Raw genomic sequence first — 20121 nt, 5'->3', positions numbered from 1 at the left:
AACCAAGAATGCTATTTAAAAAATATGAATAAGAGTAAGATATAAAAGTAACAAGTAGTTAAAGAACAACAGTAAAATAACAATAGCAAGACTATTAATAGGGGGTACTGGTACAGAGTCAATGTGCTGGGGCACCGGATAGTCGAGGTAAAAATTACTATTCATGGGAGTATGGTTATTATGGACATTGGTGGTGACCTTTATATGCCTGTGATGTCATCACCCAGATTTGGCACAGCATTAATGGGACTCTACCTCATGTTGAGTTGCGAATATCGCACTCCTGTTTTCTACCGTTTGTACATGGCTGTACCCCTTATTTTTTAAGTTTACAAGTAAAGGCATTAAACATTGAAACAGGAGTGGATAATAATCCTTGTAAAGTTACCGCAGATGGTTTTAGGAAACAGCTCGAAGAGTTAACGATGCTCCTACCAAGGTTCTAACGATGAACGTAGCCTTTCGATTGACAAAAATGTAACTTAAAAAATACATACGGATTTAAAGCTTTTCTTTATGGATCATGCCTTTCCCTTAACACCAGGAAGCAGAGTGTACAGCCAACCGTCCTGCCAGTTCTCAACTATGGTGACACCATCTATCAGAATGCAGCAGCCACTACTCTAAAACCCTTAGATGCGCTCTTCACTTTATCACAAGTGACAGGTTTACATGTTTAGTACACATTCTTGCATCCTGTATCAGAAGATCACTTCATGAATCAATTTTTGTTTATAAAGCTCTGCTGCACATGCTTCCAGCTTATCTTGCCTCACTTTTAAGGTATAAAAATACAAGGCACCAAACCCGTTGACAGGGTTGATTAACTCTTGAAGTCCCACTAGTCTCCACGGAGCTAGGAAAAGTTTTGGAATGGCCTATAAGGCTCTTGATACCCTGGTGCCTCTACAGCAGTTTTAGGACTCTGGTGATGAATGTGTTAAATGAGAGTTGTAATTGTTTTGATTGAGTATAAAAATGTGTATGTATTGTTGAAATTGTGGTGCTGAATTTGCAAATTGTTGTTTTAATTTGTATTTTATTGGAAATATCCATTGATATTGTTGAATTGTTGTCTTCAGGGCACAATTGTAAATGAGACCCTGGTCTCAATGGGTTCCACTGAATAAATAAAGGTTAGATAAAATAATGCAGTTGATTCCCACTATTCGTTCATTCTACTAGATGAAAAGACAAAATTAGTAAAGACATTCTGGCATTTAAAGCATACAACATTTTGAAAATGTTACTTAGTACCCAAAATGCCTACTATTTAGAACCCAAGTACGGGTATTCGAACAAAACCAATATCCCTGCCTTCGCATTCAGGGTAAACGCTGTTTTTGAAGAACATACAGTATAAGTTATAGTTCTTTTTGATTCATGTCAAAAAGAATGAACTTGAGTTTGACAATAATATTACCTACATCTCAGGTTAGTGTGTCTTGGGTCACATCCATCAAATTCCTTGCAAGATCATGTCATCGAGGGACCCCCCCCCCACCTCTGAAAATTGACATTTCCTATTGTTTTATTATTATTATGCCACAATTGAAAATATTTAGTTCATGTATCTCTTAAATTTCAGGAAATTATCAAATATGTAGGCCGTATGAAGTTGTCTGAGCACTACCTTGCTGCAAACTTTCCCCCCTGTTTTTACCCCCTTTACCCTTCATCTCCCTTCCAACTCCCCAAAATGACCAGAGGCTCCAGCAAGTTTGTGTGATACTGATGACCTTCTGACCCTGTTTCTCTCTCCTGCTGTTGTTTGTGTTCCCACTTTCTCTCTCTTTGTTTTGTCTGCTCCTGAACTCTCTCACGCCAACTATTGACATCTTGGTCCATTGTTTCTCTTACTGCTTACCAACCCTTGTTGTCAGATGGGCTGTTCTGTTGCCTAAAACACTTGATAGGTGGCCAGGTTTATATTATCAGAGGTGAGTCTCTTTGGCTAACAGACTGAGGTGTCTGCCAGCTCCCAACTATCAGTGTTGGACACTGTCTATCTGTCTCTATCTGTCTCTGTCTTTCTTTAGTTTTCTTTCTTTCGTACTTTCTCTCTCTCTCTCTCTCTCTCTCTCTCTCTCTCTCTCTCTCTCTCTCTCTCTCTCTCTGCACTGAGATGTAAGTTGACTAGAAAGTTGCAATGTATTCTCATGGATGTAGGTTGTCAGGCTGCCAATAAAATATATACAATTTCAATGTCAATTCTTGGTGAATATTTCTGATTTGACATTATTCTAAGATGAGAAAACCTACAAAACGTACCAAAAAACCTACAGCTCACCATTATATTATATGTCACCCAACCACAAACGATAAAGATCACTGACTAGGACCAGATATAGGCAATATTATATATATTGGCCTTAATTTGTTAACCTTATCATACTGCATATAACGCGGCAGGTAGCCTAGCGGTTAAGAATGTTGGGCCAGTAACTGAAAGGGCGCTGGTTTGAATCACCGAGCCAACTAGGTGAAAAATCTGTCAATGTGCCCTTGAGCTAGTCACTTAACCCTAATTGCTCCTGTAAGTGGCTCTGGATAAGAGCATCTGCTCAATGACTAAAATGTAAAAATGACTCATCCATGAAGAACATTGGGTAGCACTTTATAATAACTCCATGTAATAAAGCATTTATTATGGATTTGTAAATTGTTTATTCATAATTTATTAATCATTACTCCATTCATAAGATTTAATTTAGGTCCTTGTAAACTATTTAATAATCATTAGTTAAGTGTTGTTGCATGGCCTCATCTAAAGTGTGGGCTATTTATACTTTATAAGTACTTTATAAATGTTTTGAGTGACCAGCGTAATTTCTCACAAAAAGAGGGACATGCCCCTTAAGGTCTCCAAATAGCCTAGAACAGTGCAGGGCAACATACGGGAGAGGTTTGAGTAAAAACTTTATTTGGGGGGGTTGGGTGATTATTTTGGGTTAGCAAAACACTACAGGCCACTCTTGAACGTCTAACACTAGATATAAAGTATGTAGAAATTATAATGGACCCGTATGTTTTCAAGTAACTGCCTTTTTTTCTATGCCGCAAATTGATTTTGACTAAGAAATTGGTCGCAAAAAAAATGGCCCTCCCTTGAATTTGGAAATCCCAATGTGGCCATCAAGCCAAAATCATTGCCCACCCCTGGCCTAGAACATATCATTGGTAAAAGAATAAGCACACAACACTGCATGTTAAAAGAAATATAGCAACAATTGTATATATCAACAACACTCAAAACATTTATAAAGTATGTATAACGTATAAAAGCCCAAAATTAAGATGAGGCCACATAAAAATACTTAAAAGGTTGAGTAAATTAGAATTTAACCGCAAATGTAGCAACATCTCAATTTTACGGTGACTTGCAAAAGTATTCAGACCCCTTGTAGGTGGTGGGACTTGGCAAGCTGTATGCTTGGGTTTTCGAGATGATCGATCTCCGTCTTTTTTTGGAAATGTAAATTCTTGCAATTTGTTTCAAAATATTTATTATTTATTAGTCTGCTAGTTGGACAGGCAAACACCGTAGAGTACTAAACTGTGAACCAATCAAAACTCTGTACTATATATGGTACTATCTCTGCTGATCACGTCTGCCAATCACATTATCTGTATCTAAGGTACAGTAGTAGACACTGCAACCTTAATAATATAGCTAGCTTACTAGTTAGCTAGCTAGTTACATCAAGTAGAACTGTTGCTTGCTAGCAGGAGCAGATAGCTTTATCACTAGCTAGCATGTCATTCCGGAAAAAAGGAACATTTTTTCAGTTTATTTCAAGTAATAATTTAAGACTACAAAAATCTATAGTGTCTATAGTGTAAATCTAATGCAGTCGTCAAGGCAGGACCCATTTCATTCATACTGACAAATAAAAAATGCCACATTATTATCCTTGTCAATAGTTAGAGTCAGAGGATTACAGAGCACCCTGCCTCAGACTGTCAGGATGTTCATTTTCTAGCTCACAAACATTCCTTTGCTGTGATGATTTAGTTTATTCATTCTTTTATTTTTGTCTCACATGAAACAATATGTTGGAACATTGCTGCTGGGACTTGCTTCCATTAAGCCACAGGAGCATTAGTGAGGTCGGGCACTGATGTTGGGCAATTAGGCCTGGCTCGCAGTCAGCGTTCCAATTCATCCCAAAGGTGTTTGATGGGTTTGAGATCAGGGCTCTGTGCAATTTTTGTATGGACCTCACTTTGTGCACGGTGGCATTGTCATGCTGAAACTGGAAAGGTCCTTCCTCGAACTGTTGCCACAAAGTTGGAAGCACAGAATCATCTAGAATGTCTTTGTATGCAGTAGCATTAAGATTTCCCTTCACTGGAACTAAGGGACTGAGCCCGAACCATGAAAAACAGCCCCAGACCATTATTCCTACTTCACTAAACTTTACAGTTAACACTATGCACTGGGGCAGGTAGCGTTCTCCTGGCATCCGCCAAAACCAGATTCATCCATTGGACAGCCAGATGGTGAAGCGTGATTCGTCACTCCAGAGAACGCATTTCCACTATTCCAGAGTCCAATGACGGCGAGCTTTACACCACTCCAGTCAACGCTTGGCATTGTGCATTGGTGATCTTAGGCTTGTGTGCTGCTGCTCGGCCATGGAAACCCATTTCATGGAGCTCCCGACGAACAGTTATTGTGCTCACGTTGCTTCCAGAGGCCGTTTGGAACTCAGAGTGAGTTTTGCAACCGAGGACAGACGATTTTTACTCACTACTCGTTTCAGAACTGCGGTACCGTTCCGTGAGTTTGTGTGGCCTACCATTTCGTGGCTGAGATGTTGTTGCTCTTGCAGAGATGGTTGTCCTTCTGGAAGGTTCTCCCATCTCCACAGAGGGACTCTGGAGCTCGGCCCTTCTTCCACAATTACTCAGTTTGACCGGGTGGCAAGCTCTAAGAAGAGTCTTGGTGGTTCTAAACTTCAATTTAAGAATGCTGGAGGCCCCTGTAATGGCCGTTGGTGGAAGAAGGTGAGGACCAAGGTGCAGCGTGGTACGTGTTCGTCATTTTAATGGTAAAGCTGAACAATATACAACAAGCAACAAAAGAACAACTGAAACAGCTCCGTCAGGTGCGAAACACACTAAACAGAAAATAACTACCCACACCACACAGGTGGGAAAGGCTACCTAAGTATGGTTTTCATTCAGAGACAACGATAGACAGCTGTGCCTCGTCACAGTCCTGTCTCGGAGCTCTACAGACAATTGCTTCAACCTCATGGCTTGGTTTAAAGGGTCTGAATACATTTTTTTTAATTTTTAATACATTTGCAAAGATGTCTAAAAACTTGTTTTCGCTTTGTCATTATTGGGTATTGTTGGTAGATTGATGAGGATTCTTTTTTATTTAATACATTTTAGAATAAGGAATAAGGCTGTAACACAACAAAATGGTGAAAAAGGGAAGGGGTCTGAATACTTTCCAAATGCACTGTATGCAGCTGTCATTTTTAAACATCCATTCTAGCATACATGACACACACACATCTACGTGCTTTTATATGGATTTCTATGCAAAGTGTATGATTGAATAGGGAGCTCCTGAGTGGCGCAGTGGTCTAAGGCACTGCGTCTCAGTGCTAGAAGCATCGCTACAGAGCCCGGTTTGATTCCAGGCTGTATCACAACCGGTTCACAATTGAGCGGTTCACAATTGACCCAGAATTTTCCGGGTTTGGCCGGGGTAGGCCATCATTGTAAATAATTTGTTTGTTCTTAACTGACTTAACTGGTTAAATAAAATAATGTTTCTTTAAACCTACAGCTACAGAGAGTTATGATTGGTTCTAGGTATAGCAGTTGATTGGTTCCAAGGTTAGCAGTTTGGCAATTTTGCCTGAGCAGATAGTGTTGAAATATATTTTTTATGAGAAAATGTGCAAGAATTGAAGGTGCCAACACATTTTTTGTCATCATAAGAATGTTTTGCTGTCATATAAAGAAACTCTGCTCCTCCCTCAACAAGGATCGATCAACTTCACGTTTTCGGCTTCGGCCGACCATCTATTGGATTTCTTCACATTTTATTGTGTTACAAAGTGAGATTAAGATTAATTTAATTGTATTTTTGGGGAAGAAAAATTTGAACTATATATATATATATATATATATATATACACAGTTGAAGTCGGAAGTCATTTAGGTTGTAGTCATTAAAACTCGTTATTCAACCACTCAACAAATTTCTTGTCATAAACTATAGATTTGGCAAGTCGGTTAGGACATCTACGTTGTGCATGACACAAGTCATTTTTTCCAAAATTGTTTACAGACAGATTATTTTACTTGTAATTCACTGTATCACAATTCCAGTGTGTCAGAAGCTTACTTACACTAAGTTGACTGTGCCTTTAAACAGCTTGGAAAATTCCAGAAAATAATGTCATGGCTTAAGAAGCTTCTGATAGGCTAATTGACATCATTTGAGTCAATTGGAGGTGTACCTGTGGATGTATTTCAAGGCCTACCTTCGAACTCAGTGCCTCTTTGCTTGACATCATGGGAAAATCAAAAGAAATCAGTCAAGACCTAAATTATAGACCTCCACAAGTCTGTTTCATCCCTGGGAGCAATTTTTAAATGCCTGAAGGTACCACGTTCATCTGTACAAACAATAGTAAGCAAGTATAAACACCATGGACCACGCAGCTGTCAGGAAGGAGATGCGTTCTGTCTCCTAGAGATGGACATACTTTGGTGCGAAATGTGCAAATCAATCCCAGAACAACAGCAAAGGACATTGTGAAGATGCTGGAGGAAACAGGTACAAAAGTATCTATATCCACAGTGAAAGGAGTCTTATGTCGACATAACCTGATAGGCCGCTCAGCAAGGAAGAAGACACTGCTCCAAAACCACCATAAAAAAGCCAGACTACTGTTTGCAACTGCACATGGGGACAAAGATCGTACTTTTTGGAAAAATGTCCTCTGGTCTGATGAAACAAAAATAGAACTGTTTGGCCATAATGACCATCATTATGTTTGGAGGAAAAAGGTGGACAACCGTGAAGCATGGGGGTGGCAGTATCATGTTGTGGGGGTGCTTTGCTGCAGGAGGGACTGGTGTACTTCCCAAAATAGATGGCATCAGGCATCATGAGTGAGGAAAATTACGTGGATATATTGAAGCAACATCTCAAGACATCAGTCAGGAAGTTAAAGCTTGGTCGCAAATGGGTCTCCCAAATGGACAATGACCCCAAGCATACTTCCAAAGTTGTGGCAAAATGACTTAAGGACAACAAAGTCAAGGTACTGGATTGGCCATCACAAAGCCTCAATCTCAATCCTATAGAAAATTTGTGGGCAGAACTGAAAAAGCCTGTGCGAGCAAGGAGGCCTATACATACCTGACTTAGTTACACCAGCTCTGTCAGGAGGAATGGGCCAAAGTTCACCCAACTTATTGTGGGAAGCTTGTGAAAGGCTACCCGAAACGTTTCACCCAAGTTAAACCATTTAAAGGCAATGCTACTAAATACGAATTGAGTGTATGTAAACTTCTGACCCACTGGGAATGTTATGAAAGAAATTAAAGCTGAAATAAATAATTCTCTCTACTATTATTCTGACATTTCACATTCTTCAAATAACGTGGTGATCTTAACTGACCTAACACAGGGAATTTTTACTAGGATTAAATGTCAGGAATTGTGAAAAACTGAGTTTAAATGTATTTGGCTAAGGTGTATGTAAACTTCTGACTTCAACTGTGTATATATATATATATAAAATGAAATAACTAAAATATAGTCATTGCATAATTATTCAGCTCCCTGAGTCAATACATGTTAGAAACCCCTTTGGCATTGATTACAGCTGTGAGTCCTCTTGGATAAGTCTGTAGGACATTTGCACACCTGGATTGTAAAATATAATTTAAACAACTATTCAAGCTCTGTCAAGATGTTGGTGATCATGGCTAGACAGCAAAGTCTTGCAACAGATTTTCAAGGAGATTTAAGTTAAGACTTAAATCCACTCAGGAACATTCACGGTGTCCTTGGTACTCCAGTGTAGATTTGGCATTGTGTTGTAGGTTATTGTCCTGCTGAAAGGTTCCTCTAGTATTTTGACTGTGCTTAGCTCCATTACGTTCATTTTTATCCTAAAAATCTCCCTAGTGTTTGCCCATGTCAAGCGTACCCATACCGGGATGCATGCTTGAAAATAAGGAGGCAGTTATTCAGTGATGTGTTCTTTTGGATTCGCCACAGACATAAGGCTTTGCATTTAGGCAAAAAGTGTATTCCTTTGCTGTGTTTTTATCTAATATTACTTTAATGCCTTGATGCATGTTTTGGATATGTTTTTTCTGTATATTTGTATTCTTCTTTTCACTCTCATTTACGTCATTATTGTGGAGTCACTAGAATGTTATTGATCCATCCTCTGTTTTCTCCCATTACAGCCATTGAACTCTGTAGCTGTTTTAAAATCACCAATGGCCTCATGATAACATCCCTGAGCAGTTTAATTCCTGTTCTGAAGATCAGTTCAGAAGGACACTCACTATCTTTTATGTGTCTGGGTGGTTTAATACATAATCCACATCAGAATTAACTTGACCATGATTAAAGAGATATTCATTGTCTAATTTTGTTATTTTTACCCATCTACCAATCACTACCTTTCTTTATGAGGCTTTCAAAAAGCTCCCTGGTCTTTGTAGTTAAATATGTGCTTGGTATTAAATACCTGACGGACCTTACAGATGTATGTATGGGGACAGAGAAAGGTTTAGTCACTCAAAATCATGTCAACCCCTATTATTTCACACATAGTGAGTCCATATAACTTATTATGTGATTTTGCTAAGCCAAACTTTACTCCTGAACTAGTCTTGCCAAGACAAAGGGGCTGAATACTTATGCAACAACTATTTTCACATTTGTATAAAAAAATATATATATACAGTACCAGTCAAAAGTTTGGAAACACCTACTCATTCCAGAGTTTTTCTTTATTTTCACTATGTTCTACATTGTAGAATAGTAGTGAAGACATATAACACATACATAATCATGTAGTAACCAAGAAAGTGTTAAACAAATAAAACAAATATTTTATATTTGCGATTATTCAAAGTAGCCAGCCTATGCCTTGATGACAGCTTTGCACACTCTTGGCAATCTCTCAACCAGCTTCATGAGGCAGTCACCTGTAATGCATTTTAATTTACAGGTGGGCCTACATTTGTGGAATTTCTTTCCTTCTCAATGCCTTTGAGCCAGTAATTTATGTTGTGACAAGGTAGAGGTGGTATACAGAAGATAGCCCTATTTGGTAAAAGTCCAGGTCCATATTATGGCAAGAACAAAGAGAAACAACAGTCCATCATTACCTTAAGACATAAAGGCCAGTCAAGGTGCAAAATTTCAAGAACTTTGTATGTAACTGGCTCTCATGAGGACCACCACAGGAAAGGAAGACCCAGAGTTACCTCTGCTGCAGAGGATAAGTTCATTAGAGTTACCACCCTCAGAAATTGCAGCCCAAATAAATAAAAGTAACAGACACATCTCAACATCAACTGTTTAGAGGAGACTGCTTGAATCAGGTCGAATTGCCACAAAGAAACCACAACTAAAGGACACCAATAAAAATAAGAGACTTGCTTGGGCCAAGAAACATGAGAAATGGACATTAGACCGGTGGATATCTCTCCTTTGGTCTGATGAGTCCAAATTTGAGATTTTTGGTTCCAACCACCGTTGGAACTGTGAGATGCAGAGTAGGTGAACAGATTATCTCTGCATGTGTAGTTTCCACAGTGAAGCATGGATGAGGTGTGGAGGTGCTTTGCTGGTGACACTGTCTGATTTATTTAGAATTCAAGGCAAACTTAACCAGCATGGCTACCACAGGATTCTGCAGTGATACGTCATCCCATCTGGTTTGTGCTTTGTGGGACTATCATTTGTTTTTCAACAGGACAAAGACCCAACACACCTCCAGGCTGTGTAAGGGCTATTTGACCAAGAAGAAGAGTGATGGAGTGCTGCATCAGATGACCTTTCCTCCACAATCACACGATCTCAACACAATTGAGATGATTTGGGATAAGTTAGACTGCAGAGTGAAGGAAAAGCATCCAACAAGTGCTCAGCATATGTGGGAACTCCTTCAAGACTGTCGGAAAAGCATTCCAGGTGAAGCTGGTTGAGAGAATGTCAAGAGTGTGCAAAGCTGTCATCATGGCAAAGGGTGGCTACTTTGAAGAATCTCAAACATACAAAAATATTTTGATTTGTTTAACACTTTTTTGTGTTACTACATACATACATATGTGTTATTTCATCGTTTTGATGTCTTCACTATTATTCTACAATGTAGAAAATAGTAAAAAATAAAGAAAAACCCTTGATTGAGTAGGTGTCAACTTTTGACTGGTACTGTACATACATAAATTAATTTTTGCAAATAAAAAACAGAAATACCTTATTTACGTAAGTATTCAGACCCTTTACTATGAGACTCGAAATTGAGCTCAGGTGCATCCTGTTTCCATTGATCATCTTTGAGATGATTTGTAAATGCACATACCTGTCTATATAAGGTCCCACAGCTGACAGTGCATGTCAGAGCCAAAACCAAGGGAATTGTCCTTAGAGCACCGAGACAGGATTGTGTCAAGGCACAGATCTGGGGAAGGGTAGCAAAACATTTCTGAAACATTAATGGTCCCCAAGAAGACAGTGGCCTCCATCATTCTTGAATTGAAGAAGTTTGGAACCACCAATACTCTACTTAGATCTGGCCCCTAGCCAAACTAAGCAATCGGGGGAGAAGGGCCTTGGTCAGGGAGGTGACCAAGAACCCCAGAGTTCCTCTGTAGAGATTTCCAATTGGAAAACCATCCCTGCAGCACTCCACCAATCAGGACTATATGGTAGAGTGGCCAGACTGAAGCCACTCCTCAGTAAAAGGCACATGACAGCCCGCTTGGAGTTTGCAAAAAAGGCCCCAAAAGGACTCAGACCATGAGAAACAAGATTCTCTGGTTTGATGAAAACAAGATTGAAGTCTTTGCCCTGAATGCCAAGTGTCACGTCTGGAGGAAACCTGGCACCATCCCTAATGTGTTTTTCAGCGGCGGGAACTGGGAGACTGGTCAGGATTGAGGAAAAGATTAACGGAGTAAATTACAGCGAGATTCTTGATGGAAAACCTGCTCCAGAGCGCTCAAGACCTCAGACTGGGGTGAATGTTTGCCTTCCAACAGGACAACGACCCTAAGCACACAGCCAAGACAACGCAGGAGTGGCTTCGGGACAAATCTGACTGTCCTTGAGTGGCCCAGCCAGAGCCTGGACATGAACCCAATCGAACATCTCTGTAGAGACCTGAAAATAGCTGTGCAGCGACGCTCCCCATTCAACCTGACAGAGCTTGAGAGGATCTGCAGTGAAGAACGTGAAAAATTCTCCAAATACAGGTGTGCCAAGCTTGTAGCTTCATATCCAAGAAGACTCTTCACTTATGTGAAGAAAAACCTGTTTTTTTCTTTGTCATTGGGGTATTGTGTGTAGATTGATGAAGACTAAAGCAATTGAATCAATTTTAGAATAAGGCTGTAACGTAACAAAATGTGGAAAAAGTCAAGGGGTATGAATACTTTCCGAATACGATGTACGTTTGTTCTATGAAACTAAATAAATACTGCTCTCTGACGCACAAAACGTCTTTGCTTGATTCATGATAGTGTGGTTAAACAAAGCAAGGAAAGTGAACTTCAAAACATTTTGTAGTTTTTATTGGAATTTGCAGTTGTTGTTGGTGAGTAATGAATCTGCTAGATTTAGTGCACTAATGAGTAGTAAATGGTTTGTAGGGACCTATATTAAATATCTTATTAATTTTCTTATGAATCATTATTCAATATTTTAAAAGTTGTTTCTAAATGTGTGAATAACTATGTTACTAACATTTACAAATGTTGGAGTAATGATACATAAATGAGGAATAAACTATTTACTAATCCATTATAAATGCTTTATTACGTGGAGTTATTATAAAGTGCTACCGAACATTGCTAATTCGAAGCTTTGAAGTGTGTGTGTGTGTGTGTGTGTGTGTGTGTGTGTGTGTGTGTGTGTGTGTGTGTGTGTGTGTGTGTGTGTGTGTGTGTGTGTGTGTTTCACTTACTCCCCATTCCTGGTTATTTTTCATGTATGTATTTCCCCGTCCAGCCTTGCTCCCTGCTTTTTTTCATTGTATGTGGGCTTGTGGGAATCATGATAGCTTGCTTCTCCATATTAAGAGTAATTCAGGCCAACTTTTTGCTTTTGGTGACTTTGGTGGCTTTTGGTGACAAACAATGCAGTCTTTTGGCACATATTCTACAGTCGGGTCCGGAGTTATTGACACCCTTGATAAAGATGAGCAATAATCACTGCATAAAATAAATAATTCAAGTACAGATCTATATTGTATGCTCCAAAAATTGGGAAATTATATTATTTTATACTAATATAATTACCCAGAGTAAAATATTTTGTTGAAATAATATTTTATTGTAAGTAAGATAAGACACTTCTACATTAATGTGGATGCTACCATGCTTATAGATAATACTGAATTAACTGTGAATAATGATGAGTATGGGTCGAAGATCATACCAACAAGACATGCTAACCACTCACCATTACCAATAACAGAGGAGGTTAGCATGTCTTGGAGGTATGATCTTTGACCCTCTGTAAATGTCTCACTCATCATTATTCACAATTCATTCAGGGTTATTCGTTAACAGGGTAGCAGCCACATTAATGTAGAAGTGTCTAATTTATTTACAATAAAAGTGATTCCAAGATGACACAATATATTATTAAAACATTTTGTAATTTAGCAGACGATCTTAACCAGTGACTTACAATAATGATCGCATACATTTTCATACTTTTTTTTTGTACAATTATTATTATTGTTATTGTATTATTTACCATTCATTTCTATTGGGCACAAAATAATCTGAACCACAACAAACTGCAATGCATCCAACAAAGTTTATAGTCACAAGCTTGATGTAGTCTAGGAAAAGGGGACCAAATACTAAGCTTTTGACTACTTATTTATAATAAGTTTTAGGGGTGTCAATAATTTAGCCCCCAACCTTTTTTGAGAAAAAAAGTATTACTTGTTAAACAAAATCTGTTTCTCTGAGCAATTGTATTAGTATAAAATAATATATACTGAACAAAAACATGAATGCAACCTGCTACAATTTCAAAGATTTTCCTGAGTTACAGTTCATATCAGGAAATCAGTCAATTCAAATACATGTATTAGGCCCTTATCTATGGATATTACATGACTGGGAATACAGATATGCAGCTGTTGGTCAAAGATACCTTTAAAAAAAAGGTATGGGCGTGGATCAGAACACCAGTCAGTATCTGGTGTGACCAACATCTGCCTCATGCAGCATGACATATCTCCTTCGCATAGAGTTGATCAGGCTGTTGATTGTGGCCTGTGAAATGTTGTCCCACTCATCTTCAATGGCTGTGTGAAGTTGCTGGATATTGACGGGAACTGGAACACGCTGTCATACATGTCGAACCAGAGTATCCCAAACATGCTCAATGGATGACATGTCTGGTGAATAGGCAGGCCATGGAAGAACTAGGACATTTCAGTTTCCAGGAATGGTGTACAGATCCTTGCGGCATGTGGCGGTGCATTATCATGCTGAAACATAAGGTGATGGCAGTGGATGAATGGCGCGGTATCTGTTCATTCAAATTGCCATCAATAAAATGCAATTGTGTTCGTTGTCCATAACTTATGACTGCCCATGCCATAACCCCACCACCACCATGGAACACTCTGTTCATAATGTTGACATCAGCAAATTGCTCGCCAACATGACACTATACATGTGATCTGTAGTTGTGAAGCCGGTTGGGCATACTGCCAAATTATCTAAAATTATGTTGGAGGCGGTTTATGGTTGAGAAATGAACAGAAAATTCACTGGCAACAGCTCTGGTGGACATTCCTGCAGTCAGCACTCCAGTTGCACACTCCCTCAAAACTGTGACATTGTGTTGTGTGACAAAACTGCACATTTTAGAGTGGCCTTTCATTGTCCTTTTATTTAAGATGCACCTCTAATGATCATGCTGTTTAATCAGGTTCTTGATATGCCACACCTGTCAAGTGGATGGATTATCTTGGCAAAAGAGAAAAGCTCACTAACAGGGATGAAAACAAATTTGTGCTTGAAATTTGCGAGAAATAAGCTTTTTGTGCGTATGGAACATTTCTGGGATCTTTTATTTCAGCTATTGAAACATGGGACCAACACATTACATGTTGCATTTATATTTTTGTTCATTGTAATTTCCCAATTTTTTGGAGCATACAATATAGCTCAGTATTTGAACTATTTATTTTATACAGTCATTATTGCTTATCTTTATCAAAGGTGTCAATTTGGGAACCCACTGTACTTCATAACAATTGTCTGTCTCTCCATACAATTTTGTTTTATTATAGTATTGTAACGTTATATTTTACAATATGTTACGAACAGCCATTTTATTTCTGGAGATTTGCGTAAATGCTTTCCCAGTGAAGTTAAAGCTTCTGAAAATCTATTGACAATAAAGCATCAGTCAACCAAAAGTAATTGTAATTGCTCTATTACATTCATTTGATGCTACAGTATATCACTATTCACATGGGAATTTATTTGTGCGGTCAGCAGGTGTTCTGGGGAGTTTTTGTCTTCTGAATATTGACTAAATTCAGATGTGATTGACTTTACAGAAATAGCAACATCTGGATACACTGACAAATCTAAAAGCTGTGAAGTCATGAATTATGTTTTGAATTTGTATGCAAAGTTGAGTGCACAGGTAGTTGAGGATGGAAATGGCACATTAATCAGCTGTCACAACCCCTCTCATTCATTGACAATGGTACAAGAACTTCTCCACCACGACTGGCCTCTTAAGACACCAACAGTTTTACAGTTTAAGCCATTCTACAGCAACCAAAAAAAAAAAAAAAGTATATTTTGGTAGTGTCAAAGAGCGCAAGAGATCCCCTGAATTCAAGGCAAAGAGCTACAGTATAGGCCTTCAAAAGCAGATGGCACTGATCGTTATAAAAGCCCTGTCAATTCATGCCTTACCCACTCATTCACAGCAGTAGAAATATGGAACATTATGGGAAATGGTTATGACATGGCCAAAGGCGAAACATGATCAAAGCCTTTGTGATTGCTATGCTTGCCGCTGTTTCTTCCAATTTGGTTTGCAGCCTCGGATGTCATCAGTTGTTGTCTCAGGATTTTTTGCCTGTAGATAAAATACTAAATAAAGTAAGTGATGACTATTCACTTTCTAATAGTTGGAGTTGAATCCCTACATTGTTTTTCTGGGAGGTAATTGAATAAGGAATGATCTAGGAATAACTTTAGTGATATGATTTAATACATTTTTTATGCTTCCGTAATTGCTTTCCCATGGGGGTATGTTCAGTTTTGCATGTTGCCGTGCTGTAGCTTATCCATTTATTCTATTATGTACCCCCCCCCCCCCCCCCCCATTTTTTTTCTTCATATTTGTCACCCCTCAAGAAATCTAACTCATTCATTTGAATAAAAAGTATGCAATGCTAGCATTTCCTAAAATGAACACAATTGTTATTTTTGGACTATAAGCTGTATCTCAGCATTTGAGATATAGAATTGTTTTGTTTCTAGTCCTTAATCATTCTCCCCATTTCTTCCTCTTAGATACATATGTCAAGCTGACCTTATTGAACTCAATGGGCCAGGAGATGTCCAAGTGTAAGACGTCGATCTGTCATGGCCAGCCCAACCCTACATACAAGGAGACGTTTGTCTTCCAGGTTGCCCTCTTCCAGCTGTCAGATGTGACGCTCATCCTCTCCGTGTACAACAAGCGCAGCATGAAGCGCAAGGAGATGATCGGTTGGATCTCGCTAGGCCTCAACAGCTCTGGAGAGGAGGAACTCACTCACTGGACCCAGATGAAAGAGTCCAAAGGACAGCAGGTCTGCCGGTGGCACAGTCTGTTGGAATCATAGACCGACAGAATACAGGAGGAAGCAAAGGTGGCTGAGAAGAAGGAAGAGAGGGATGGGGAACGGGCACGGCTAAGCCCATAGGTGTCTCTGCTCAGGTGAAACATTCTTTATGTGGACTGGGTTGATGGGTTGGGCATGGTGGGTGGTGTTATGTGGTCTAGGCGATGGCAAATGACTTGACAGTGTTACTTAATATGCCAGATTTTTTAAATCGTCTTTGATTAGGATGAACACTTAGGATGAACATTGTCATGGTTGCAATACATTTACAATTTGACACATTGGGTGAAATATTTACAGTGCAAAATCTGTGCTGTAATTGAAAGAGATCATATTACTTCAAGTGCTTACTGCTCCATCTATTGTTTCCACATGTGTTTGGGAAGCAAAGATAGATACAGTATGTATTGCATATCTGCACTGTTTAATGCTAAACCTGGATGAATCATCGATTCTCTCACGTAATTGTACAATGAGAGGAATAGGAATACATTCTGTTTTGACAATAGCAGTGCTCTTTCGCATTGTTAAGTACTTACAGTGCATTCGGAAAGTATTCAGACCGCTTGACTTTTTTCACATTTTGTTACATTTACAACCTTATTCTAAAATAGATTTAATAAAAAATGTTCCTCATCAATCTATATACAATATTCCATAATGACAAAGCAAAAACAGGTTTTTAGAAATATTTGCAAATGTATTAAAAATTAAAAACAGAAATAACTACAACTTGATTGGAGTCCACCTGTGGTAAATTCTATTGATTGGACATGATTTGGAAAGGCACACACCTGTCTATATAAGTCTCACAGTTGACAGTGCAAGTCAGAGCAAAAGCAAAGCCATAAGGTCCAAGGAATTGTCCATAGAGTTCCGAGACAGGATTTTGTTGAGGCACAGATCTTGGGAAGGCTACCAAAAAATGTCTGCAGCATTGAAAGGTCCCCAAGAACACAATGGCATCCGTTCTTAAATGGAAGAACTTTAAATCACCAAGACTCTTCCTAGAGCTGGCCGCCCGGCCTAACTGAGCAATTGGTCAGGGAGGTGACCAAGAACCCGATGGTCACTCTGACAGAGCTCCAAAGTTCCTCTGTGGAGATGAAGGAACCTTCAAGAAGGACAACCATCTCTGCAGTACTCCACCAATCAGGCCTTTATGGTAGAGTGGCCAGACTGAAGCCACTCCTCAGTAAAAAGGCACAATCCCCCTTGGAGTTTGCCATAAGACACCTGAAGACTCAGATCATGAGAAACAAGATTCTTTGGTCTGATGAAACCAAAACTGAACTCTTTGGCTTGAATGTCAAGCTGCACGTCTGGAGGAAACCTGGCACCATCCATACGGCGAAGTGTGTTGACAGCTTCATGCTGTGGGGATGTTTTTCAGCGGCAGTGAGTGGGAGACTAGTCAGGATCGAGGGAAAGATGAACGGAGCAAAGTACAGAGAGATCCTTGATGAAAACCTGCCCCTTAGCACTCAGGACCTCAGACTGGGGTGAATGTTCACCTTCCAACAGGACAACAACCCTAAGCACACAGCCAAGAAAACACAGGAGTGGCTTCAAGTCTCTGAAAGTCCTTGAGTGGCCAGCCAGAGTCTGGACTTGAACCAGATCAAACATCTCTGGAGAGATCTGAAAAGAACTGTGCAGCGTCGCTCCCCATCCACCCTGACAGAGCTTGAGAGGATCTGCACAGAATAATTGTAGGAACTCCCCAAATACAGGTGTGCCAAGCTTTTAGTGTCATACCCAAGAAGACTCTAAGCTGCTTTCGCTGCCAACGGTGCTTCAACAAAGTACTGAGTCTAAATACTTATGTAGTTTGTGATATTTCAGTTTTGTATTTTTGTATACATTTGCAAACATTTCTAAGACCTCTTTTTTCTTTGTCATTATGGGGTATTGTTTGTAGACAGTCTAAAACATCAATTGAATCAATTTTAGAGTAAGGCTGTAACGTAACAAAATGTGGAAAAAGTCTAGTGGTCTGAAAACTTGCAGTGTGTTTTGCAGTGTGTTTTGAGTTGTGAGCTTGCATTCTGACATCAAGAACAGATCTTGAATTGTGGTGGCATTTGGGCTCTCACATTTGCAACCATGAAAACCCTTTAAAATTTCAAATAGTTGCACATCATACATGTTTTTTTATATTGAACTCTTTATCAATCATAAAATATAATGCAAGTCCTTTATATTGCAGAACTTTATGTTTATGCATTGTTTATAGTACATAGGGCAAGCAAATTGGCTTCTCCAAGCAGTGACCTGGCAGAGTTGTAGTGACATGTTTTGGGGATTTAGAGATAGCGATCAATTATTACTCTAGAAAGTAAACAAAATTATTTAACATATTGTATAGATAAATAAAAACGAGGCTATTAAAATACCTTTATTTTTATGAATAACAAATACAGTGTGTCCCTAAGTTTATGCCATTGGTGTTATTCCTTGAAAATTGATTAATGCAAAGATGGACAAGGTCTTTGAGCATTCTCTGCTAATCACAACCTTCTAGTATGTCTAAATACAAAATGCCATTGATGTTACTCAATTTAAATGAAGGTAAATTTCATTGTAAGCTAAATTGAATCATATCACTTTAGTAAATTGTTCCAATGTATTCATAATTAGTCAATATTATTTAAAGTAATTAAGCTGCCATATTAGTTTATTTAGAATGTAAATATGTACCAGAATGCATAAAAAATTAAGTATATTTTCTTTCACAATGCCATGCCCAAATGCCACCAGAATTCAAGAATGGCCCAGATACAGAGAACTAGTTTGTCTAGTTTCAAGTTTTAATGTCATGCACAACTACAGTGAAATGCTTTTTTGCAAGCTCTAACACCAACAATGCAGTAATCAATAACAATGTAATACAAAAAATAACAAATAAGAAGAACACGATAAAGTAAGTAAGCACAATGCAGGATATTGTCAGGAACTGGAACATGATGTTGTACATGTCGATTTAGAGCATCCCAAACATGCTCAATGTCTGGTGAGTATGCAGTGTGTCATGTCTGGTGAGTATGAAGGCCATGGAAGAACTGGGACATTTTCAGCTCCCAGGAATTGTGTACAGATCCTTGTGACATTGGGTGTTGCATTATCATGCTGAAACATGATGGTGTGATGGTGGCAAATTAATGGCACAACAATAGGCCTCTGGATCTCGGCACGGTATCTCTGTACATTCAAATTGCCATCGATAAAATGAAATTGTGTTCACTCTGTTCACAACATTGATATCAGCAAGCTGCTAGCAGAAATGGCGCCATACACATGGTCTGTGGTTGTGAAGCCGGTTTGACATACTACCAAATTCTCTAAAACAACGTTTCAGGTGGCATATGGTAGAGAAATTAACATTAAATTCTCTGGCAACTGCTCTGGTGGACATTTCTGCACTCAGCATGCCAATTGCACACTCCCTCAAAATTGAGACACTTATGGCATTGTGTTGTGTGACAAAACTGCACATTTTAAAGTGGCCTTTTATTTCCCTATGTAATGATCATGCTGTTTAATCAGCTTCTTGATATGCCACACCTGTCAGGTGGATGGATTATCTTGGCAAAGGATAAATGCTTACTAACAGGGATATAAACAAATGTGTGCACACAATTTGAGAGAAATAAGCTTTTTGTGTGTATGGAAAGTTTCTGGGATCTTTGATTTGAGCTCATGAAACATGGGACCAACTATACACAGGTTCACTTTGAGTCAAGACCAACATACAGCTGGCTAATTTTCAGCAAGTGTGGCAACTTGTTTAGAAAAACTGCATGCTGTCTGATGATTGTTGACTAGCGCTTGCCTAGTCCCTTTCCCAGAGTGAAATATCTGATCCAAATATGCCTATATAAACATGCTTATAAATAGGATAACAGACTAAAGCCCGGTACAGATACAACAGCCGACATAATGAGAGGCAAGATTAGAAAAACTAGCCCATTTTAAAATGTTGTGTTGTAGAACAGCAGACTAAAGATGGGGCATT

The 20121-nt window shown here is 38.9% G+C and overlaps 1 protein-coding gene across 1 annotated transcript in view; it reads left to right on the top strand.

The window, feature by feature from the left end:
* The window catches only part of LOC139385208 (synaptotagmin XIVa), a 127561-nt gene extending 108550 nt beyond the window's left edge, over window positions 1–19011 (top strand). Inside the window, exon 9 of the mRNA XM_071130322.1 lies at window positions 15793–19011. Within this exon, the coding sequence (XP_070986423.1) occupies window positions 15793–16106 (314 nt within the window). The 3' untranslated portion in view covers window positions 16107–19011. The remainder of the gene's footprint in view (window positions 1–15792) is intronic.
* Window positions 19012–20121: the final 1110 nt, after the last annotated feature.

The sequence above is a fragment of the Oncorhynchus clarkii genome, chromosome 26 (assembly GCF_045791955.1).
Source record: "Oncorhynchus clarkii lewisi isolate Uvic-CL-2024 chromosome 26, UVic_Ocla_1.0, whole genome shotgun sequence".
Classification (NCBI taxonomy): Eukaryota; Metazoa; Chordata; class Actinopteri; order Salmoniformes; family Salmonidae; genus Oncorhynchus; species Oncorhynchus clarkii.
Note: the sequence above shows the minus strand (reverse complement) of the source record. Positions and strands in the feature narration are given on the sequence as shown.